The following is a 23,748-nucleotide window of genomic DNA, read 5'->3' as shown; positions in this document are numbered from 1 at the left end:
TAGTGCACAAATGCAGAGTGCGCGTTTTTCCCCTTTTTTTAATCCCCTTTTTTTTTCATCATATAAATGTAATTTACATATTTGAACTGTTTTCCTGCTCCTTCGTTTTTCCTTTTCTCAGCTTTGCTCCCTCCTTTTTCTCTCTCTTTTCTCTTTTCACGTTTCTCCTTTTTTTCTCTCTTTTTTTTTTTTCTTTAATAAAATAAGTAATTACACTTCACCTTAACAAAACTGTTAATTTATGAGCGGTAAATCTTGCAGCTTCATTTTGGAAAAGTAAACTTTGCGGGGTTGGACAGGAGGGGTATCAGCGGAGTGGGGCGACGCAGAAGGGGGAAACAGAGGGGGGAAACAAAATGGGCAAACATAATGGGCAAACATAATGGGGAAACAAAATGGGCAAACAGAATGGGGGATAGGGCAGGGGAAGACGGGTATACCCTGTGGGTAGTACCAATGGGCTAGTCTATTCGATGTACAAATGGGCCCTCTTCATGTCACCAAGTGAGATAAAATTGCCATGGCGAACACTCTGCATAAAGGGTGATGCGCAGAAAGTAATCCTGATGGGGTTATTATATTTTGGCCCCAAAAAAATACACCCTCGCTCTATCGTCTTTTTGAGTTTTTCGCTCGATAAATCTCACCACGGGGTGGAGCAACACGTCCATATGGGCATCCACAAGGGAATACAAATACCTATACACACGCGAATCTACATATCTATACACACGCGAATCTACATACCTATACATATAGCTATCCCCACACGAGTCCATGTGCATACGCATGGGAACGCGTCACGGGGTGGACCTCCACCCTGCTAAAAGAAATATCTACTCATTTTAATGTACACCATTTTCAAATAATCGATCGTGTTGTCCAGGCTGAACTGGGGTCTTGCGTCGATGAAAATAGAAACAGGAGCTCGCTCGTCACTCTTCCCGTCATAGTAGTCTATGATGTATCTGAGAGGATGGGGTATAGGGGTAGGAATAGACAGTTGTTATAAGTGCGTATAAATGGGTGTAACGGGGGCACACAGATAGCGGTGGCTACCAACTCGGTGCAAATCTTAAGCAGGCGTTTCAGGGAGACATGTCCACGAACGGTGAGGTAGAGACCCTAGTTGTGTCCAATTATTCGTGGTACACCAATTTGTAGAACGTCCCGTTTTTTTTTTTTTTTTTTTTTTTCTTTTTTTTGCCCTCCTGCTCCTTCTCTACTCACTTGATGGTATTCCCGCATCTGTCAATGTACCAGTCATGTCGATCAAAGGGCTTGCTGTACCCCATGAGGGTAAGCATGAAGGCTTTGAGGGACAGCTTGTTTGGGAGTCCAATAAATCTGATTAGCTTCTGCTCTTTGCAAAGGTCGAAATATTTTTGTTCCTTCTTCATTATTCGTTTCCACGTTTCCTCATTAACTGCATTGTGAATTTTAAGCGCCACGTCTAATTCCTCCTTGGAGTAGCTGTACCCTGCGCGCAAGGAGTAGTGTGTATATGCAAAAGTGTTGCCCGTTCGGGAGGGTACTGCTCGTTTAGAAGCGCCTTTCGTGTGGGCAGCCCCGTGGTGGATATCCCCTTCGCAGTAAGGGAACAAAACAAGTAGCCCGTTTTGAAGCTGAGGGTAGGTAATAACCTTTTTTCCGAGTTGTACGATAGAACTGATTCCTGGATGGGTAGTACCAGCTGCCGCTGTTGGAGGGGATGGAGGACTTTTCCTTCCCATCGTTTGTGGCCACGTTTTTTGCCTGGTCCATTTGGGCCTCCGAGGGGCAAAGCTACCAGCGGTAGTGCTGGTACAGGCAGTAGTGGCGGTAGCGGCGGTGGCGGCGGGAACAACGTTGGGGGCGTTAAACCTTGTTGACCACCTTGGCGGCGATGGCCGTTTTAACGCTATCGTCTCAGAAACGTTGTGACCGTGGAGGGGCCTCCCTCATTCGTACAGCCTCACCCATTGTTGCCTCTAATTGGAATACACTTGGGAGCATGTGGCTGGATTTTTTTTTCTTTTCAAACTTTGCATCCTCTTTGGATTTGTGCAGGGAGCATATTTGCGTGATGGAAACTAAGTGAACTGTTTTTTTTTTTTCTCCACGATGCTATGCTGGACCGTTCCCTCACCACGATATGTAAAAGTAATTTTTTTTTCTTTTTTAAATGAGACCCACTTATGCACGAAAGAGGAGCAAATCACTCGGGTGACGTGGCATGACGTGTACGAATGGATCGATCACCCATTTCACTGCATCTTCGATGTAATCTCCGTTTAGGGGTGGTATAGAGCATATTTTCCGCGAGAGAGTGCCCTCATAAGGTTAAAAAGGGGAAAGATGAAACAATCGCAACCGCGGTGGTAAAACAAGGAAATAGAGAACGACCAACTGAATGGGTGACCAACTGAATGGGTGACCAACTGAGCGGGCGACCAACTGAGCGGGCGACCAACTGAGCGGGCCACCCTCCCCTGCATAGTCATCCCGTGCGGAGAAGTGGCACAAGAGCCAGCCCCCCCACTACAGTTTACAAAAAATTGATGCATAATTCGGATGGCCGTGTTTTTAAACGCGCAGTGATAAGCAATACAAAGGAGTGACAGCATTAAGGAGGCTATCTGGGACCTTCCACTACCACCTGCCACTACCACTACCACTGCCACTACCACCTGCCACTGCCATCTGCCACTACCACTACCACTACCATCACCACCACCACCTGCGACCCTCTCTTTAGCTAAGACAACGCCATACTGGTTCGTCAAAAATAAATAGGGAGACCTCCCCGATGGCGGAAATAATCAAAGGATCGGATTTGTTACACAATGACCAATTGAGGGGAAGGTTAAAAGCTCACATTCAAGCGGACTGCCTGGTTGGAATGCCTACCGAAACGGTATACGGATTAGGAGGGAACTCACTCAGCGAGAAATCGCTAAAAAATATATTTCAGATGAAGAACAGACCCGTAAGTGATCCCATCATCTCTCATGTGTATGACATAAACCAAGCGTTTGACCAACTGTACCATGTGAACGTATTCGAGAAATTTATTATATATACATTAAGTAATTATTTTTGGCCTGGTCCTTTGTCAATAATTGCCAAAGCAAAAAAGGAGGTGCCTTTAATCCTCACAGCTCACACAGGGTTCTGCGCTGTAAGAGTACCAAGGAATAACATCGCTATGGAAATTATGAAAGTGAGCCAAGTACCAATCGCAGCTCCGTCAGCAAACAAATTTCAACATATCAGTCCTACCACTTCGGCTCATGTTTTTAAAGAATTTGAAAAAGAGAATATTCTCATCTTTGACGATGGACAGTGTGACATAGGAATTGAGTCTACTGTTTTGAAGCTGGTCAAGTATAGGAGGGCTGGGGGTGGCAAGTCGGTTCAGCTGAGAGGAGGGGATCAAACGTGTGAGGAGATTCAACCAGAGGAGCTGCCCCAATTAGAAGAAGTCACCACCGATGAGGAATACGAAAAGGAATGCTTAGACGAAATGGAATTTTTGCGCAGAGTCACGGGAATACCCGCGTCGGAGACGGATGTGGAGGTTTACGACAGGTTGAAAGGTCTGTTTGAGGCCATTGTGCGGGGGAAAGGAGTGGAGGACGAGGTGTCAGGAATGGGAGGTGAATTGCCTAGGATGAGCGAACCCTCCCCCCTGTTGGAAAAAATCCTCAAGTATAAAAATTTATATCACTATGGTATCCGAATTTATCGGAGGGGAAAGTACACGAAGGAGCAGATCGAGGAGGCCCTCAGATCATCACCCCTGCTCAGAGACATACAGGTCGACTTGTACGAAAAGATCAAGTTTGAAAATGTGGCCATTTTTCGCGGGGGGGAAGGTGGCCAAGTGGGCGCCCAATCGAAGGACGCACTAAACGGGTCATTAAACGGAGCGCTGGATGGGTCATTAAACGGCGCGCTGAAGGGGTCACTAAACGACGCGCTCAACGGGTCACTGAAGGGCGCTCTGAACAATTGCCTTTCCAGCTGCTTAACTGGGAACACTGCAGAGGAGGAGGCGCAGAATGAGGTGAGTCCGGGCCTGCTGCTCACGCACTACAGCCCGGTTGTTCCGACGTACCTACTGGACTGTACGCCGGATGGAGGAGATCAAAGTGGGTCAGCAAGTAAAAACCCAATTTCGAGAATCTGCTTGGCGAAGTGCGTCCTTCTAGACATCGGTAGCTCTTTTGAATGTCACCAAGGGGACTTCCTCAAATATATTAACATCTCATACGAGGGAGTGGAGATTAAAGAAGAACAGACTAAATTGGTGATGAGAAATTTTTTCCTTTTTTTGAGACAAGCAGAAGAGCTAGCCATAGAACAGCAGGCTGTGGGAATTTTAATTTCGATTGTAAATTTAAAGTGCGTCGATGAGGGCAGCCTCTCCATCTTTGACAGAATTTTCAGGGCAGCTTCCGGCAGAGTACTGCAGGTGGCCGTGCCCCAGGCGGGGCCGCTGCGCGTGCTTTAGGGAGGTGCAGAAGTGGAGGGGTGCAGAAGTGGAGAGGTGGAGAAGTGGAGGGGTGAAAAAGCGGTGATACGATGATGCGGTGATACGATGATGCGGTGATACGATGATGCGATGATACGATGATGCGATGATACGATGGTACGATGGTACGATGGTACGATGATGCGGTGACGTGGAAAAGTTTGTATGGGCCGCTTCCCCCCCCACTAATAGGCTGTACAGTGTATATGGGCAATTCCCCATGTCATCCACAAGGACTCGTTTATTTTTCAATTTTTCGGTAAGGAGTAGGAACTCTTTCGTGGGAGCCGCAGCATGGAAGTGGTTACTGTCCTGTAGAGGTTTTTTTTTTACATGTGGACGTTGGAGGCAGAGCAAAATGGGATACATGAACAGATTTGGGCACGGAGACGGAGCAAGTACAAACGTGTGACAAGTTAGTCGGGGGGGGGAAGCAGTGGGAGAGTGGCTGAGTGGGAAAATGGCTGAGTGGCTGAGTGGCTGAGTGGCTGAGTGGGAGGAGGTGACTACCCCTCGGACAAAAGAGCCATTCCAAAAAAATGAGGCGAAAAGGATTCCCCGCAACACACGTGAAGCAAAAAAAAGTGGACCAAGTAGGCGAAAATCAATGGAGGAACAAGTGACGTGCGGAATGAATGCCACAATTATGATGCAAAAAAAACGAAGGAATTTACCCAAATCGAGACGTTATTAAATCTGTAAAAGATAGACGCACTCCGCATATTTGTTATGAATATATCCTCAGCAAGGAAAAAATTTATTTGCAAAAAATGGAGGAGAAAGTTCAATCTGATTATTGCCAAGGTGACGTACTTGTGAGCATTAAAAGTAAAGTGGTACCATACCCACGTATGATACGCTTCCCAGCTTTTCTTTTTTTTTTTTCAAATTTTCTCTAAAATGCCAAAATGCTTTATTTGTGTGTAACTTTTTTTAAAAGAATAACTTTTTCTTCATCACTTTTTACTACTTGCCCTTTGAACAGGTCAGGTCAGGTCATATCAGATCGGCGTGTTCGATTTTTGTTTTTCCCAATTGGGGGTTCCCCTTCTGTGGGGGGGCAATCAGGTTGGCTGGCTCTCCCCTCAGGAGTTGCCTAGCCCATTTCCCCAATTGGCTCTCCCTTCCGTAGTTAATTTCCACGCTAAAGTGATACGTCTCACCATGTGGGGGGGGTATCTTATTATCGGCACTACTTTCATTCGCAGAATGATTAACTGCACGTGGATAATCCATTCCCCCCTGTGAAGGCTGCAAATGTTGAGAACAGTCAAAGGGGGTTCTTCTTCCATCAAAATGGTCATTTTTGAGTCCACCTAAATTTCCTTCTTTGTCTTCTCCCTGGTCTACACACACACTCAGCCAGGGTATACCTTCTTCACGTGACGTCTTTGCTCAATCGATACATCCATTTGGAAATCCTCCACGAGGAGATTCAGATTCACTGCCTTCAGAATAGGCACACTCAACAGGGTAAAGCAGAGTATATTTGTCCTGTAAAGGATATACATTTTGGAAAACTCGCTCAGCTTAATGACTAACCGGATAATAATCAGCGAGAGCTGCTCCATTGATAAAAATGGCACACAGCGTCTTTTCCCTGTGATTCTCTCTCTCTCTCTTTTTACATTCTCCGTGATGACAATGCAGAGGACGTTGGACACACCCCCTTTGGCGAAGAAGCCACACAGGAGGATTAACCCATAAAAGAGGGTTCCCCAAGCGCAGGACGTGCACTCTTCTTCATGAGGGCTGGCCTCACACTCGCCACTGCCTTTGTTGGCTATCCCGGTGCACTCTAACTCATTCGTGAATTTTGACCTTCCCTAAATTACATATTTGTCTGATTCGATCAAAAGGGGGAGTAGTCCTCCTCGTTGGCTCCTCCGTCAATATCGCCATGGGAGTGACTTCCACTTAAGTAAAATTTGTGTCTCCTTTTTTTCCCCCCCCTGTTTTGCTGCCCTTTTGGCTAGCACCCCCGGTGTGCAGTTACACCAGTGGTAGGAAGCAGGTTGCAGGGAATATACCAACCTCTCAGGGGGTGCAGCTTGGTAAGATATAACACCCCCGTTTGTGAACCTGATGGGAAAGCGGCCGACCATGGGGAGATGTCCCTCTCGCTGTGGAGATCTTCAGCGTGTTCACGGGTACAAACGGGGAAGAGAAATTGGCAGCATGGGGGCGGATACGTGTGTGCATTCGTTCGGGGAAGGATCTGACACGGTAAGGTGGAAAAGAAGGCAAAATGATAGACTAGCAAAATGGAGAAGCCTGGACGGTTGCCTCTCCTCCCACTTCACTTCTTCATACCTAAAGAATTCTTTCCCTAGGGGGAACATCGGAGGGGTTGCGGCTACAGCGTTAAAAGGCATTCGCGCGTTTAGGCATTCGACCGTTTAGGCGTTCGAGCGTGGATGCACCTATGTCTGGGGCAGATTTGGTTCTCCTCATATCGGTGTGCCACACAGGGATCAACTCTCAAACGTGGGAGATGGGGAGAAAAAAAAAAGGAAAAAAAAAATTCGACGCGGGCTACGTGGGGCACTCTCCCACTCGCAGGGGCAAACACACATTTGCCCTAAACCTATGCAAGTATAACTAATTTGGCAGCTCCCTTTTGGCGCCTCCATCCCCCCAAACTGTAGAGGCTACTCATTCGTGCTGACACGGCGTAGCGGCATGTCGAAGTGTGGACTGCTGACCGAGCGCCTATCTGCATGCAGGAAAGGGAACTCCCGCCATCGCGCAGTAGTGCAGTCGCGCAGTAGTGCAGTCATGCAGTCGAGCAGTCGTGCACCTTCTCACTTCGCACCTCCGCACCTTCACACCTCCGCACTTGTGTACTACTGTGGAGTATTTTTTGCACAATTGGGAAATTAAATGAAAAAAGGAAAAGAAACGACAGGAAGGAGAAAATAAAGGCCCAATTTGTGCACTTGTGTGTGTTCGCAGATTTTCCGCTACAGGAGATCCCCGCCCAACCCTAGAGAGGGAGGGTTAAAAAAGGCCTAATCAGTGAAGGGGAATTTTTTCTTCTTGAGGGGGAAGGAGTAGGGGATGATCAAAAAAGAAGGACATAAAGGGTGATAACTGTGCAGATAAGGAGGCACATAAATGGGCAGCGAAATAGGCAGCGAAGTGGTCACATAAATAGCCAGCGAAGTAGTCACATAAATAGGCAGATAAATGAGGAGGGGAGGAAGTAGCCAGCCCGGGTGATAGCGACAAAATGGAAATAAACAAAAGCGACACGAAGACCAAAACAGACAAGGAAATAAATTCTTTATTCTTAAGAAAAGAAATCTTCGACCATGCAATTATATATACTACGAACAAGATTGAGGAAAGCGCTTTACTAATTTATTTGAAAAATTTGTATGAGCATTTTAAAAACTCCAAAGAGGGAAGGAAGGACGGAGGGACTGTCCACCACGATGATCAAATGTATGTCACTTTGGATAGCTGGCTAAGTTATAATGAAATCATAAAAGGACAAGACCATATTTGCTCTGCCAATTTTAGTCATAATGTTTGCAAATCTTTGTGGATCCTTTTGAGTATAACTTTGCAGAGTGTGAGGAAGAAAAACAACGTCAAAGGGCAGAAGACCATATTTAACGCGGCGTTGGAGGAACTGCACAAGAAGGGGGGTGAGCGGCATCCGAAGAGTGAGGGGGGTGAGCGGCATCCGAAGAGTGAGGAGGGAGAGCGGCATACGAAGGGTGAGGAGGGAGAGCGGCATCCGAAGAGTGAGGAGGGGGAGCGGCATCCGAAGAGTGAGGAGGGAGAGTGGCATCCGAAGAGTGAGGAGGCGATTTCTCCCAATTCGAGTCACACCAATGGTGGGAGTCAGGTTAGCAAAATGGGCATCAATATGGATAGCGGTGTGGGTGACGTAGCCCCCCCCATGAAAGGTTCTACTACACCACAGAGGGACTGCGGAGGGGAGGAGAGCGGCGAAAAGGGGGACACTCCGCACGGCGCGTGGAATGAAAATTGGCTAGACGAACAGGTGTGCATAGAGCTAGTCATTTTTTTTATAATATTGCAATTTTTGAAGATAGATAATGGGAAGAGGAAGTACGACAAAAATTTGAGTGAAGATAGTTGGCCTCACTTTGGAAATTCTCCAAGATCTTTGTCCAGTTCCTCCTCGGGAGGAGGAGGAGGAAACGGTGTCGGAAGTAGCAGCGTGAATGCTAGTAGCAGTCCAAGTAACTGTGTGTCCAAGTCGAACCTGTCCGATTTTTTCCATTTCTCTGGGAATAATTACAACCATTTTTTGAAGACCTACCTTATTGCATTTTTATGCGCAACGGATATCGTCAATAGTAGCACCCTTACAGACACTCCTCTCTACTTTAGAAGCCAACATCTCTTTCTTCTCGATTTTATAATAGATACGAATGACCACACGAATGTATACGAGAGGTACCTACAGAAAAATGAGCCAAAAATTTTGTACAAAACGAAGGAAATCCTAACTTGGTTATTAACCAATTTGTATATGACCGATTGTGAAAGTGACGAAATGGTGAAAGACACATCACACAGTGGGAACAGCCTATCTTCCACCACACACCCATGTGGTAGTATCCAAACAAATGGATCTCATTACGGCATAGAAAATATAAATAATGATATCTATGAGATTAAAAATATACAGGGAAAAACAATATACATAACGAGTGACAAAAATATAGTAAATATAAATAACTGCAAAGAGTGTAATATTTTTATTTTTTCAAATGTAGAATATTTGAAGATCCATTTGTGTGTAAATTGTTATATAATTTTATTGGCCATTTAAATTATTTTTTCTTTTTTTTATTCCCAAAATTTGGATGTCCACTTAGTCACAAGGAGTCTCAAAATAGAGAATGTTATCGATACGAATGTATATGCTTACACTGAGACAAATATTATTATTTTTGGAGACACGAGAAATATCCAGCTTGCTCCGTACAACGTTTTAAATGCGAACCAGAGTGAGTGTCTTCGAAAGAGTAGAATTTCTTTTGGGAGTAAAAAGTGTGACCTCTTTGCCTTTCCCCTGAAGTGCAAGACGAGCTTGTTCCACTCGGTGGGCGCGTCCCACACGGCGTTGACCCACTCGGCGAGCTTAGCCCACACGGCGTTGACCCACACGGCGAGCTTATCCGGGGGGGCAAGCTTTCCCCTTTCGCTCAAGTCCTCCAGCGGCACCCTCTCCCGGCGCGCCGACAAAAGTGGGAAGAGCGCCGCGTCTAGCGGTGCAGCCGACATAGGTTTAACTGCAAACGGTGCAGCCGGCATAGGTTTAACCACTAACAGTGCAACAGACATAGGTTTAACTACAAACGGTGCAGCCGACATAAGTTTAACTACTAACGGTGCCGCTGATAGCGGTGGGAGTACTGCGAACGATGGACCGTGTGGAAAGCTATTCGAAACGTCCAACCTTTCCAGTTCCTTCACTGACTATGTCTACTATTTGCTGAGTCCATCCAAGTTTTTTCTAACCGAATTTCCCAGCCCGAATTGCTCGTCAGAAGGTGGAGACAGAGCCTCGGGTGGGGGGAACCACGAAGAGGTATGCGAATACACCAGCCATTTGGATGACTCCCATTACGACTCCGATGAGAAGGAACCCCACCCCGGAGAAGGTACATACAACACAGGGGAGAGTCAAAAGTATGAATGCCTCTACCTCCCGGAGGTATATAAAAATGCTATAGAAAATCAAGACGATCATATTTTGCAGTTTTTAAGTTTCATGGAAAGCATCCATCTATCAGGTGCTCAGATGCAAAAGGTGAAAAAAATACTAACGTATAAATTGTATGCTTATTTGAAGACTTCCAAGAAGGCCTTCCGAGTGCTCACCGATTTGGTTGCCCAGGAGCAGGACGCGCCGGGCGGTCGCTAGAGGGGAGATGATGCGATATGTTCACCCAGAAAAGAGTGGTCTTCCTGGACAGGAGCAAGGCGATCCTCACACCTGTGCGAATTGGTTAATTAGCAAATTGGCGAATTGGCGAATTGACGAATACTCGTTTATGTTATGACCCTCTTGGTCGGTTAAAGCGTTAGCGGGAAAAGAGGAGTCACTATGCATTGCGCACGGGGCGGTGAGCCAGCGCGAGTTTTCCCCTTCGCAACTCGGCTAGCGAGCCCCACTGCGGTTGCGGTTGCGCGTACATTACAGCTGCGCCTACAGTTACAGCTGCCACTGAGTGTGTGTACTTTTTCTTTTTTTTGTGGCGCGCTCACCACAGTAGCTTCCACTGTTCAATCTGCTAATTTACAAATGCTAGATGTTACTTCTTTCCTTTTTCATTTCGAACATGTGAAGTGGTTAAAAAATAATATGTCCTCCTTTTTTGGTCTGTCCTTGAGAGGGCATGAAGGGGGTACATTTGGAGTGTTTGCTGGCACCACAGCGGACTCGCCGCCACGGTGATGCGACACGTCTTCCAATTTGAGGAAATACCCGAATGCTAACTGCGCATGATGGTGCTCAATTCTTGGGAAAAATTAATCACATTATCGTATACGTGTGTTGAAATTTTTTTTTTTTTCCCATCGGTGGCCCTGACCAAGCAGACGTATTTTTTGTTGCCCTTGTTATCATCTTTATTGGTCCTTTTGTTTTTCTTGTCTGAGTTTTCCTTCTTGGGGATGACGTTCTTCACGATGCTTCGTTTGACTGAGTTGCGGGTGGTTCACGCGGTGAGGCAAAAAGGGAAGGGGCGGCGTCGTCATGTGGGTTATTGGCAGTGCATTCACGCAGTGCATCATTTTCTATGTGTGTTTTTTTTCACACCAACACATGTGTGCAATGTTGGTAAGCACATGTACGTACACATGGTTGGCGCCGCTTGCCGAAGGGGTCTCTCCCCATTCGGATGACATACAGTTGGCGCAAATGGAGAAGAAGCAAGGCAACTCCCAATAAAACTCCCTTGTCTGTACTTACCTTTTTTCATAGTAATCCAAATGGACGTTTTTTTCTTCTCGTCTACCTCTCCACACAATTTGTTCAGCTCTTCAATAAATGCAGCGTTACTTAGCAGAACCATTTTCGCTTTTATTTTCACTACGTGCTTGTTCTCTTTGGGTACATTTATACCGTTGCCGTTTCACTGGTGGGGGGAAGTTGCGCAAAAAAAAAAAAAAGAAAGGAAAGTAAAATAAAGGAAAGGAAAAAAATTGTTTATTCCTTAATTCGCAGCTTTATACCTGTTTGCGCAAAATCCATGAGTAGGACCAATGGGTTATTGTTATTATATCCCCATGTAGCAAAGTTGGAAAAAAAAATTGAAAAAAATCTTACGCGCTTGAGGTATATTATTGTACAGAGTGACGGGGGGGGCGCTTAAATCCGGTCGAAATTGCAGTGTGGTGGGTTAACTGCCTTACAAATCGGGGAATTCTCCCCCAAAAAGTAAAAAAAAAAAAAAAAAAAGAAGAGGTAAGAAGAAGTAGAAGAAGAAGAGGTACCAGAAGAAGTAGAAGAAGAAATATCTTCCCGATGTCATCTTCGCGGTTGTTCCCCATTTCTCCCCCCATTTCAGCGATCAAAATAAAAAGCATCACTCTGCTGCATATTCTCTGCGTGCGTAAAAAAAAAAAAATGGCTTACCACTCGTGATAACCGCTCGACGGCTGTGACAGCAATAGGCACTCACGAAATGGGTCTGTGTTCGGGGGGCGGAAAAAAAAGGGGGACATAAAATGGTACACTCCGGTTGGAAGTATCATCGCAGGTGATGCCTATGTGGTGATTTCCACGTGGTGACACCCGCGTAGGGACTCCTACTTACTTCACTTTGTCCCTGTCCGTAACCGGCATGCAGAAGCAACAGTCTTCTATAATCACGTAGCTATACCTGTATTGATACGTCTGTGCATCCGAACGACCGTTTCAATCGGAGAGCGAATGTACGTATGTGTGCATACCTGTTCTTCGATTCGCATGCTGGGCGGTAAAATCTCTTCTACGTGTGGGAGCATATTCAACTGTATGAATAGCCAACCATGGACCCTTCCGAAATGCTTAAGAAAGCCTCTCCGCTGCGGATAAATAATGTTGAGTTTGTGGGTGACAAGGGAATTGAAGAACTCATTAGTAATATAAGTGTTAATTATGAGGAGTGTACAAAGTATGATGCGTATATGGCACAGGATGAGGAGGAGGAGGAGGAGGAGGTGGAGGAGGTGGAGGAAGATGTTGGGAAGACGGGAGATGCTGGGATGGGGGGAATTTTCCAAAATGTAAAAGCGGGCAGCAGGACAAATATGACAAGTGTAGAAAAGTTGGGAAAAAACGAAACTGCTAATTCGAACAGTCGCTCGAATGGGAAGGCTCATAAAGGGTCCAATAACGATGTGATAAACAGCCTTAGAGATTTTATTTTTAAAAAAAAAATGATTAACGATGGGCAAAGTGGGAAGGAGGCGAACTTTGGGAAGCCTGGCCGCAATGTTTTCACCAATTTGAACGTAAGGTGGAGTGGCGGCAACGCGGTCATCGTGGTGCCACTCAGCGATGCGTATAAAATTGCTTTTCAAGTGGGCGGAACGGCATGCACACATGTTGTGAGCGTGTTTTGTGGCACGCCAGGTGGGGGGCAGCCCCTCTAACATGGGTCCACTTGCCTGTCCCGACGCGACTTCCCCCCATGCTTCAAAAAAAAAAGAAGTAACAAAGAGATAAGAGGTCCCTTCATGTAGTGCCTATTCCGCCACTTTTTCCGTTACCCCCCTTTTTCAGGTTAGGAAGAAACGAATAATGGAGAGCAGCGAGGAGTCAGACGAGAATTCCCACTCTGTGAAAAAAATTATTGACTACGTTAAGAAGAAGAAAAAGCAGCGGAAGGGATGACCGACTTGGGAGAGGTGGGCCACTTCGAAGTGGTTTCCTCACCTGTTGCTCTGTGCAGTGAAGAGGCGTCACACAGACAGCACGAGAGTGAACATGTCGTAGAGCATTCTCCGCAAGTAAGCATTTGGCGCATAAAATATGTCACTGCGTCCACTCTGCATCGCATTTTTTTTCTGTTTGTTTGTAAAACATGTGCACACAAGTTGGCGGTTCCATGTCGTGCTTGCCTTTTTAAATTTAAGAAGACTTTTTTTTTTTTCATTCAAAATGGGGTACCAGCGGGGTGGACCTTTTTCATACCAACGTTGAAGCGAGTCAAATGGGTTAAAACGGAAAAAAAAAAGAGCAAAAAAAGGGGAAAAAAAAGGGGAAAAAAAAAGAAGGAAAAAAAACGAAGCGAATGAGTACTTCCCCACTTGTGGTCTCCAAATTTGAGGTGGGCACAGTGGTAGACGTCACGAAAAAAAGGCACGCTATCGAGCGTAGGGGGAGCGTACCTGCATCGTAGGTACGCACACGAATCTGCTTCGAAATGACTGGCACTACTTATCCGCAGAGATGACTAGCAAAAGTTGAGCTTCCGTGAGCACTCGGCATCCTTCATGAGTGCAGTGATGATGAGCTGCGTTTCGACGTTGAGCTCCAAGCCCATATCTCCAGACTCCTTATCTATTTCTGCACTGACCTGCGTCCTAGTGGACTTACTGCCCTCCGGAGCGTTCTTCTTCGACGATTCGTTAAAACCAAGCAGCGTTTCTTTGTTTTTATTTTTCGCCAAACTTTCGAGCGGTATATAAGGACGAATGAGTAGAATACCCATTTTTACCAACTTATCTAACATTATTTTGAATAACTCAGAATTACTGCACATCCCTATGTATTTTCCACTTGTTTCTACAAGAACCTTGTATCTGTTCAGGACCTTCTTATATGGAATGATAAAATCGTTAAGCATTCTTAACTCTACAATGACACATGTGAGAAACATTTTGAATGGCCATGGTAAATAATTAATTGCATTAGTGAGTGGTGAATCAAATAGCTGATTTGTCGCTTCGGTAATATCTCTAGGTACAATTTTTTGGCCTCTTTTATTTTCAAAGGCTTTTCTACATATCTGTAAAGCTTTTCGAATATCCCCAGAAACGTTGGCTACTTTTCTAGCACATAATTGTATAGCTGTATGATCAATTATTTCTTTACAATTTTCTAATCGTTCTTTTATAATTTTTTCTATTTCGTCTCCTTTATATGGACTGAATACTAATCTTCCAAATGCTAAACGGGATCTACATCTAGGTATTAACCGTTCAGGTAGATCCATAGTATTCGAAATAGCTATTAGAACTAGTTTGCTGTTTACCTTTGTTGGCCAATCGAAGAGAGTAAAGAGAACCTTCTGCGTTTTTGTGATGAGGTAGTCTATCTCGTCAATTATCAGTATGGAGACATTACGGCTGTCTTTTTTATTTTGGTTAAAGAGTCTGTCAAGCATTTTAAAAGCGTTTAAAGCATTGGGTGGCTTTTTTTTGAAGAGTTGTTTGTATAGCACTTGGTAGGCTGCATTGGGATGTACTACATTCATTCCGTTAATTTCGAAGACGTTAAAATCGGGTAACAAATTCTGCTTCGTCTTGTGTTGGAGTAGTTGGATGACACTATATACTGTGGCTGTTTTTCCTGTTCCTGGCATTCCACTTATGTATAGAATTTGATTACTACCTGATTGTTTAATTCCTGACTCGAGGAATCCATGTACTTCTTTTATTTCTTTTTCTCTGCAGGGGAGATATTTTGGGACTACATCTAGCTGCATCATTCGGATGGCCTTATCTGTTGGGTCTGTTATGTTTCGTAGTAGATTCACGTAATAATTTTCTTGGTCCTGTTTTATGAAATTTTTTATATCTACGTTGTGGTTCTTTTGTGCACTCTGCTTCGGTGTGCTTCTTTCCCTATTGGGGCTCGCCTTGGCTTTACTGCTTGGGGTTTTGCTAGCGCTATTGCGAGTGCTGCTGTTACTACTAGGATTGATTGTGGAGTTTCCGCTTTGGCTTTTCTTCCCGCCTGCTTCGTTCTCCTTTAGCTTGTCTATAATCAATTTGAGGGACTTATTTTTGCTACTCTTTTTATTGTTGGAGAAGGAGTAGTAGAGGTCGCTAGAACCTAGGACCAAATTATCCCAGTGTTCACTGTTCTGTAAGTCGCATATTCTTTCTTCTCTTTCTTTTAGGTAGTGAGTGCAAAGGAACTTGTCCTTTCCTTGCTTGGACTTTTTATCCTCATCGTAGAGGCTCTTCTCATTATACACCTTGATTTTTTTTAGAATCATTTTCGCGTCTAATATTTTAAATTCTATATTTCCTAGTAGGTAAAAATTTCTCGTCTTTTCGTCCAGAAAGACTTCGAAGTCTGCCTTGGATCGTCTGGATTTTTGTTTTTCGGACAGCTCCTTTATGTATGCTGCGTCGTGTTGGTCAAAGTATATGCACACTTCTGCCTCCACCTGGTTGCTCGCTTCGTTTTGGTAGAAGCTCGATATTTTGCCCTTCCTCAGTTGGTAGTTCTTCCTCTGTTTGTTGTTGCTCGGGCGATGGGCGGTGGTGCAGCTTATCCCCGTGGTGCTGCTTGCCCCCTTGCTACCGCTTATCCCCGTTCTGCCGCTCATCCCCGTGCTGGCTTCCCCGCTAGGCATACACAAAAGCATCACGTCATCTCCAATGCTGTACTGCACCTGGTTGATGAATAAACTTTCATAAATCACTCCGTCTTCGTATTGGCAGGAGTTTTTCTCAACAAGTTTGATGGAAGAGTCCTTTGTAAGCTTGGCGACATCTTCGGTTGTAAATTCTTTGTGTTGTTCCTTAGCCTCGCTGGCGCCTCTGCCTTTTTGCTCGCTCACGGGGAGCATGCTGCTTCGCTTGTTAATGGTTGCGGCGTGTCTAAGTGGCTGGTTGCTTTTCTGCGTCTGCTCCTGAGCAGAGGAGCTGCGCCTTGGGCTGGGTCTGCCGCTGCCCAGGCCGCTACTGTCGCTATCGCCGTCTTCATCACTTCCGTTGCTTCCGTTGCGTCCGTTGTTTCCGTTGCTCCCCTTGCTTCCCTTTCCGCTGCGACTGTGGCCACCCCCCTGGGGCACCCCCGTTTTCGCCCTCTTCACCAGGTTGCTATACACGTAGGAATCCTTCGACAGGCATTCGCTTTTTCTTTTGAGGAGCACACTGGAGCGCGTCCCGCTGATCACTTTCTTCTCGTCCTTCTTCTGCTCTGCTTTGCTCCTCACCGACTTCTCCTTCGTTGCGCTCCTAAGGATTCGTACATCGCCATAGGAGTTATCCACCTTGCCCTTCTCGGAGTTCCTTTTGCTTTCTTTCCCTCCATCGACATCCTTCTTCTTGTAGCTCTCCTTTTCTGTGCCGGATTTACTTGTATTCAGGTTTCTGGGAGATCTTCTCATATCGTCATAATTGTATGTGTGTGTAAGTCTGTTTTTTTTACTGAGGCTTTTCCTTAGTTCCACCTTCCTGGGCGAGGTGTCCGAGGAGAGGAAATTGTGGGATATCTGGGGCTCGTGGGGGACACGTGGAGAATGCGCGGAGGAACCGCTATCCGATACGCAGGAATAGGATGAATTGGGGGAGGAAAAAAAGGACGAAGACGAAGAATCGAAGCTGTGGTTCTCTTTCCGATTCTTCGTTTTTTCAGTCGTGGTGACTGTGCTTAGATTTTTCTTAGGCGTATCACTTCTTTGATTTAATTGAGTGTAAAAGTCTTGAGTGTTATTTTGAATTTGCTCATAATCGGGGATGCGGTTTTGCTTTTTTTTCTGTTCCTCCTTCCTCGGTGTACCGTGGAAATTTAGGATGCTCAGTTTGTTCACATCTAATTTTATGCCTCCTTTCGTAGGGCTCAAAATTTCGTTATCGTTCAAGTGAAAATTGTGCACCTTGCGAAAATGGTGGCTTTCGCGATTTTCCCGAGACTGGCAAATTTTGCGAGATTCGTAATTTTTGTGAGATTCGTAATTTTTGTGAGGTTGGTAATTTTTGTGGCTTTTTTTTTTGGGAGTCATTTTTTTTAAAAAGAGCATACGCACAATTGTGTGTTACCACTTTGAAGCTTTTTTTTTTTTTTTTTTTTTTAAAAGATGCAAAGAGGATACATTATGTTGCTAAAGCTTTGGGAGGAAAAAATGGAGAATTTTCACTTCTTTTTCTTTTTTTTTTCATTTTTCCCTCCCCCCCCAAAAGCTTTACCACCTACCTTCTGCGCTGTGGAGTTCCCACTTTGGCACAACTTCGTCAGTTTTGTCGCCAAACGGATTTCACCTTTCCACGTTCGATATAGATTTGTGGAAAATTAACATCGAAATGGAGGTAACCCCAAGTTTGTAAGTTCTCAAAATGGGTTATCTAAATTTATTTTTGCATTTTAAAAGGAGGAAAAAAAACACTTCAGGATGATAACTGCTTTTCGATATACTAATTAAGCTTTGGACAGGAAAGATATTCTCATGGGGGGTTTATACACACATCTCTCGTAAAGCTTAACACATTTTTTTTTTTTTGCGGGTCATTTGTAGGAACGGATTTCACGATTTTGTGCGACCTTTTCCCGGCTGCGCGCAGGGCCGTATCTCACGCAAGCAGTTATGTAGTTATCCGTTATGTAGTTAGACGATATGTAGTTAGCCGTTATGTAGTTAGGCGCTATGTAGTTATCCGTTATGTAGCTATACGTTATGTAGCTACTCCACGTCGAAGCTTCACCCGTTTGCTTTTTTTTTCGCGAAAAAACGCGTAGTGGCATTGCCGTAGACAGGCGTAGCAAACCTTCTGGGAAAACCCCTTACCATTTGGATGTGTGTGAAGTGAGTATAACGGGGGGTGGAAAAAAAAAAGTATAAGCAAAGAATGCGCAAAAAAGCGTAATGAATGCACAATAACTGCGTAAAAATTGCGCACAAAGGACATCAGGCGGCAAGCAAAAATGCGGGCATACCACCCTGCGTGTGCGAAATTGCTTTTTTTTATACTTCCCGATTTGCCGCTCCGCTGCTGTGCGGCCTTGTGTCCCCGCCTCGCCACGACGCGAGGGTGTCCCAACAAGTAGGGGCCAATACGTGAGCAATTTGCCACAACATTGTTTACGCAGCTCTTTGCGGATAGGTCTCTCTTTTTTTGGGGGGGAGGAGAGGGCTCTGTTTTTTCTCCCCTTTTGTGAATTCAAAAAGGACAAGAAATATGTTCTCCCTCTGTTAAGTTGGATTGCAGATATGGCTGGGATTCGAATTCGTCTTTTTGCGTTGCGCTAGTTCTCTGTGCCGTATCGACGGCGCTTCGCCGCTACGCACACATACCATTGGGAGGATGCGAACTGTTCACTTATTGCCTGAACATTATACATGTGATGACATGAGGAGTTCCATTTTGGTGGCAACTGGTTGGCATTCCTGTATGTGCCTTTTAGCGAAAACGACAAGAGTGTAGACTTATTATTTTTTTTTTTTCACAACAAAGTTAGTGTTAATAATTTTTGCTAATCAATTTCGTGCAGAAAAAAGTTAGCAGTTTTTTTCCCATCACAGGAGAAAAAAAAACAAGCGATGATGATGTGTTGAAAATGTGTGGGAACCGCGGCCCATCTAAGTTGGTTACCTTTTTGTTGCTTTCCCATCAAAAGTCATCATAAAATTTTTTTTCCGTTTTTTTTTAAACTTCTCAATTTTATACGTAAAAGAAGGAAATTTTTCCCCTCAAATTGATTTATCATTACGCGGTGTTCGAATGGTATGATGGTGATGAGGAGCGCAGATCCCTCACCCCAAATCTGTGCGAATCCTACAATTTTGCTTCACATCCTTTTAATACAACCATCTTAATGGTATTAATTCGCTCGACGTGACTACCCCGCAGTGGTCACTCTGCTTCCCTCCACGCTGTATGTTTCACTAATAGAAAGAAGGCCATATCGATGCAAATGTTTAACCCCATGGTGAATGCCTCCAAACAGAGTGACGTAAATAGATGCTTCCACGTGAATATCCCCACGCATCAAAATGGATTACCAGTAGTACACCCTATTACGCGAGTGGCACATAAGGAGCAGAAGAGAGTACTCTTCTCCAACTGTACATTCACAGAGGGGGGGGAAGAAACTACGCTCCATTTGTAATTTTATTACAACCCCCCTCCCATGCACGTACCGAATCGTTTGTTAAGCGTATGGGAATCAGTCCGTTCGAGAGTCTACTATATGTGAACGCTCCCATGTGTTAACATTCCATGGGTGTGTGAAAACGTGGGGCGTATTGTATTTATCGGAATTTTTCTCCACTAAGGGTACAGAAAAGTGAGTAACTGCGTGCCTTTTATCGCTGGTGTGAACTGTTGACCACAACTATATTAAACTCATGGGGGGATTTCACCCACACGATGTGTTTGCAAGTACACCATTTTGCTGCGCGGACATGAGAGGTGAAAATAGTTGAGGTGGAAGTTTTACATTATTGTTTCATCCCTCTCCACGGAAAAAAGAAAAAGGAAAAAATAATAACCCCCTTTGTGGATCTCTTCAGAACACACCTTATATCAACCAAAAGTAACCCTTTGGAAAATTCATTCGAGGTGAAATGGCAGGAATGGGAAGGACCAAAGCGGGGGGAAAATACCCCTATACGAATAATATGCGCATTTGCGTGGCGGAAAATTGAACTCAATTGTGGTATGCTAAGCTATGTCGAACTGTTCTCATAAACGGAAGGAGTAAAAATGGCGACGGAAAACCACACATACATATGCCAACGAGGTAGGTATAATGATGTATATTTCCAGTTTAGCTGCCCTGGCAAAAATGGCATGCCCCCCCCCTGTGGTACTCTCTAAGCTGGTTAACCTGTTTAAGCAAAGTTGTTCACTCAGGGATAGGAGGTTAAAATGCGCGAAATTCGTTGGGGAATTTTTCTTCATCTTTTTTGTTTCAAGAAAGAATCCACGTGAGTATACATTTTTCGGATGGCCCATTTGCCGGTTTGCCGTCCCCCAACTTACGTTTACGTACTTGCAAATGCGCGCAAATGGTCAAGTAGCGGCCGCAAAGTAAAATAAAAAGGAAACATAAAAAAATGTACGCAAGCAAAAATACGCTGCGCGAGATGCGTTACAAGCCGGGCAAAAGGTACGCTATATAAAAAAGCAAAATGATACGAAAAAATAAAAAAAAAGGAAAAAAAAACATTCCACGAGGCTATTAAGGTTAGTAAATAAAAAGTAATGCCTCCCTCCACTGCGAAGAAGAGGATGAAATAAAAATAATCTCTCGCAAGCGACGATTTAGTTACTTCCTTAATTTGTTTTGCGAGTTAAAATTGTTCACATTTAACGTGGTTCACGGGGAATATTTATTATTGATTGAATGTACCGCAAAGAGATACATTTTTATATATATGCTGCACGAGGACGTGAAAAAAAAAAGGGCCACGGGCATATGACACGTATGCGGAAATGTTTCATTATATATGCAAAAAAATGGATACGTAAATATAAATGTATTATAATACCACATTTAAATTAAAAGCATGCCATGCAGCAGCCCGCGAAAGGAGAATAATCGCACGAGCGGTACGCATAAACTGTGGCGTAGGTTATATATATAAAAAAAAAATGCGATGACACGTACAGCATGTAAGCATATACATGAACATGAACGGGGGGCAATAAATCACATAATAAACACAAATGGTTATATTTGTATATATCATATCGTACATGTAAAAATTACGCGCCGTAATGGTATATTTTATCGGCATTGCCGCTTGTGCTTGCTTATATATAACGTGCTGTGCTGTGCTTACTGTACGTACGTCCGCGAACAGTTTGGCCCCTTTCTCGCAAATATTGAACGCAAAATTGAAACGCGAAAATATATGAGCTATGTTTATCCCTCCTCTTAACCCAAAAGCTGCGGCGCTTTAATCCGCGCACTATATATATTGCCTATTAACTAAATATATTGCATATATTGCCATGCATTTACTCATATTATGTATGTTTTAATCGTACCGCATGTAATTTAAGCATGTAAAATTTAAGCATGTAAAATAACTTCCTCCCAGTTGCGCTTCTCCTGAACGCTTGAATTTCAAAACCTCTGCTTCATCGCGTGTTTTGAGATATAATAGGAAGGAATCAGCTTCACCTCGGGAACCATAAGCGACGCAACGCGACGTAGTGTGAATGTACCATTTTTTATACTATATATACCGCGTAAGCGTCACCATAAAAAAAAAAAAGCATTTATGTATAATCTCCATACGTACCGTACGCATAATGAGCATCATCATCTACCCATTTTTCCATGCGCAGTGCTGAGTAAATATAATATCGTGGCGCGCTCGTCACATTTTTTACGCATATTTGTACGTACGGATTTTATTTATATATCCCGTTTGCAAATGCAAAGGTTTAATTTATTTATATATATTTTTTTTTTTTTCCCATCGTCATCATTTCCTCTTTTTAAGATAAAGTAATAAGTAATGCACGTCGTGCCCGTATTCATTTCTGCGATTACGCAAAGATTCTCATAAAGAATTTTTTCTGCTTTGCTTCATGCTTCACTACAAGGATACAGAGCAAGTACGCATACGCAATACATACAAGTATATATAAATACATATGTATAAATATATAGTAAAATTATATAGTAACATATAGCAACATATATTAAGTATAATTACATACAGCATATCAATATTGGTAAAAATATAATCAAAAACGTGAATTGAAAAAATAAGTTTATTCAAAATTATTTTATGAGTACGAAAGAATATTTTACTTTTCAATTGAAAAAAGTATTTCCTCGCTTTATTTTATTATTTTTTTTTTTTTCCTTTTCATTATTGTACTTTCATGCAAAAGAGTTTAAGAGACCTTCATATCGCCAGTTAATACGAACGCTTATGAGCCATTTGCTTGCTAAGTACAAACGTACGTGTGAATGAATTTCCCCCCCAATTGAGGGCCAACGCGTATGCTACGTACATATGTACATATTATATGTTAATATACCCTTCCTTACGCAAGTACGTGTCCCCAACGAAGGAGTAAAAGCCCTTCACTCGTCCCTACTTTAGCAAAACACACGTAAAGAAGCATTTTGTTTCTTTTTTTTTAAATTTACATCACACACTTTAGTGGCGCATGTTAGCCGTACACATTGGCCATTCATCCATTTACAGTTTTCTTCGACGAAAAAAAACGTTTTAACATACACACAAAACGTGAATACTTTTTTTCCCCTCTTCCTCCCCTTTTCACAGTGTACATTTTGGTACCCGTGTATACACCACTAGTATACGCGCATTTATCAAAATTGCAAAGTTAGGAGAACTCCCAACAATACACAAACACACACACTTTCTCACGGTAGTGGGTCTCTAGCGCAGTGAAGAGTTTACTCCGCGTATGCACATATATACGTACATCTTTTTTATAGCAAAAAGTGTACATATAATATTTGCGTCCCCCTCGCTTTAAAGAGTACCCATTGTAAGGTGTGCGCATCTTACGCAACTTTACTGGCACGGAAAATTCCCAAATTCGCGCCCCCCCTCAAGCGTTTGAAGCTTTAAGGTGGCCATCGCACAAGCGTACGCAAGTGCAGAAGTATACATAAGCGTATACGTACAAAAAAGTACAAACATTCGTGTACGAAGTAGGAACCCCACTCGAAACTATGGATCCCATGAAAAAATTTAACGGAATGAAAAACATGGGAGGCAAGGAAGTGCGCAAACGAAGAAAGAACAAGAAGGATCCACATGCACCAAAGAGATCACTATCCGCGTACATGTTTTTCGCGAAGGAGAAGAGAGCAGAGATCATAAGTCGAGATCCCGATTTAAGCAAAGATGTTGCAACTGTTGGCAAGATGATTGGAGAGGCATGGAATAAATTGGACGAGCTTGAAAAGGCTCCATACGAAAAAAAAGCACAGGAGGATAAAGTCAGATACGAACGGGAAAAGGTGGAGTACGCCAAAACGAAAATGAAGGCATAACCCACGGGGTATTTTGCACACGGACAGAGCATGGGGGGAAGCGGTGCGTTGTACATCAATACATATGTATATATGTGCATGTACATATGCACGTACGTATGTACACGCACGCGCGCAACTATGAAGACGGAACATAAATCATGCGGATGTTGGCCCTTTCATATTTTTCAGGGCCATATAAAGTGTGAACTTTCAACAGCTTAAAAAAAAATTGCACAAATGGGTGTACATAAAATGTGCAAACACGAATATGTTGCCGTACGAAAGTTTGAGAAGAAACACAACATGGCGCTCAGTCAAATTATAT

At 43.8% G+C, this 23,748-nt stretch overlaps 8 protein-coding genes across 8 annotated transcripts; 4 read left to right on the top strand and 4 right to left on the bottom strand.

Moving 5' to 3' along the window:
• Positions 1-786: 786 nt before the first annotated feature.
• On the bottom strand, positions 787-1,983 carry PCYB_131240 (cytochrome c1 heme lyase). The gene is made up of 3 exons (XM_004224149.1): positions 1,644-1,983; positions 1,231-1,480; positions 787-968 (listed from the first exon to the last, which is right to left on the bottom strand). The coding sequence occupies exons 1-3, from the start codon at positions 1,762-1,764 to the stop codon at positions 824-826; spliced, it is 516 nt and encodes a 171-aa protein (XP_004224197.1). The 5' UTR covers positions 1,765-1,983; the 3' UTR covers positions 787-823.
• Positions 1,984-2,737: 754 nt separating this feature from the next.
• Positions 2,738-4,495, top strand: PCYB_131230 (dsRNA binding protein; the record flags this gene model as incomplete). The annotated part of the gene is made up of 1 exon (XM_004224148.1): positions 2,738-4,495. A coding segment is annotated over one exon (1,758 nt), but the record flags the coding sequence as incomplete, so codon positions are not given.
• A 1,379-nt stretch (positions 4,496-5,874) lies between these two features.
• Positions 5,875-6,087, bottom strand: PCYB_131220 (hypothetical protein; the record flags this gene model as incomplete). Its single annotated transcript, XM_004224147.1, has 1 exon — positions 5,875-6,087. The coding sequence occupies one exon, from the start codon at positions 6,085-6,087 to the stop codon at positions 5,875-5,877; it is 213 nt and encodes a 70-aa protein (XP_004224195.1).
• Positions 6,088-7,748: 1,661 nt separating this feature from the next.
• Positions 7,749-10,427, top strand: PCYB_131210 (hypothetical protein; the record flags this gene model as incomplete). The annotated part of the gene is made up of 2 exons (XM_004224146.1): positions 7,749-9,292; positions 9,383-10,427. The coding sequence occupies 2 exons, from the start codon at positions 7,749-7,751 to the stop codon at positions 10,425-10,427; spliced, it is 2,589 nt and encodes an 862-aa protein (XP_004224194.1).
• A 571-nt stretch (positions 10,428-10,998) lies between these two features.
• PCYB_131200 (signal recognition particle subunit SRP14) lies at positions 10,999-11,580 on the bottom strand (the record flags this gene model as incomplete). Its single annotated transcript, XM_004224145.1, has 2 exons — positions 10,999-11,207; positions 11,478-11,580. 2 exons carry the CDS (start codon positions 11,578-11,580, stop codon positions 10,999-11,001), a joined length of 312 nt encoding a protein of 103 aa, XP_004224193.1.
• Positions 11,581-12,538: 958 nt separating this feature from the next.
• On the top strand, positions 12,539-13,385 carry PCYB_131190 (hypothetical protein; the record flags this gene model as incomplete). Its single annotated transcript, XM_004224144.1, has 2 exons — positions 12,539-13,003; positions 13,275-13,385. The coding sequence occupies 2 exons, from the start codon at positions 12,539-12,541 to the stop codon at positions 13,383-13,385; spliced, it is 576 nt and encodes a 191-aa protein (XP_004224192.1).
• Positions 13,386-13,947: 562 nt separating this feature from the next.
• PCYB_131180 (origin recognition complex 1 protein) lies at positions 13,948-17,454 on the bottom strand (the record flags this gene model as incomplete). The annotated part of the gene is made up of 2 exons (XM_004224143.1): positions 13,948-16,906; positions 17,036-17,454. The coding sequence occupies 2 exons, from the start codon at positions 17,452-17,454 to the stop codon at positions 13,948-13,950; spliced, it is 3,378 nt and encodes a 1,125-aa protein (XP_004224191.1).
• Positions 17,455-23,117: 5,663 nt separating this feature from the next.
• Positions 23,118-23,441, top strand: PCYB_131170 (high mobility group protein; the record flags this gene model as incomplete). The annotated part of the gene is made up of 1 exon (XM_004224142.1): positions 23,118-23,441. The coding sequence occupies one exon, from the start codon at positions 23,118-23,120 to the stop codon at positions 23,439-23,441; it is 324 nt and encodes a 107-aa protein (XP_004224190.1).
• Positions 23,442-23,748: the final 307 nt, after the last annotated feature.

The sequence above is a fragment of the Plasmodium cynomolgi genome, chromosome 13, assembly GCF_000321355.1.
Source record: "Plasmodium cynomolgi strain B DNA, chromosome 13, whole genome shotgun sequence".
Taxonomy (NCBI): domain Eukaryota; phylum Apicomplexa; class Aconoidasida; order Haemosporida; family Plasmodiidae; genus Plasmodium; species Plasmodium cynomolgi.
Note: the sequence above shows the minus strand (reverse complement) of the source record. Positions and strands in the feature narration are given on the sequence as shown.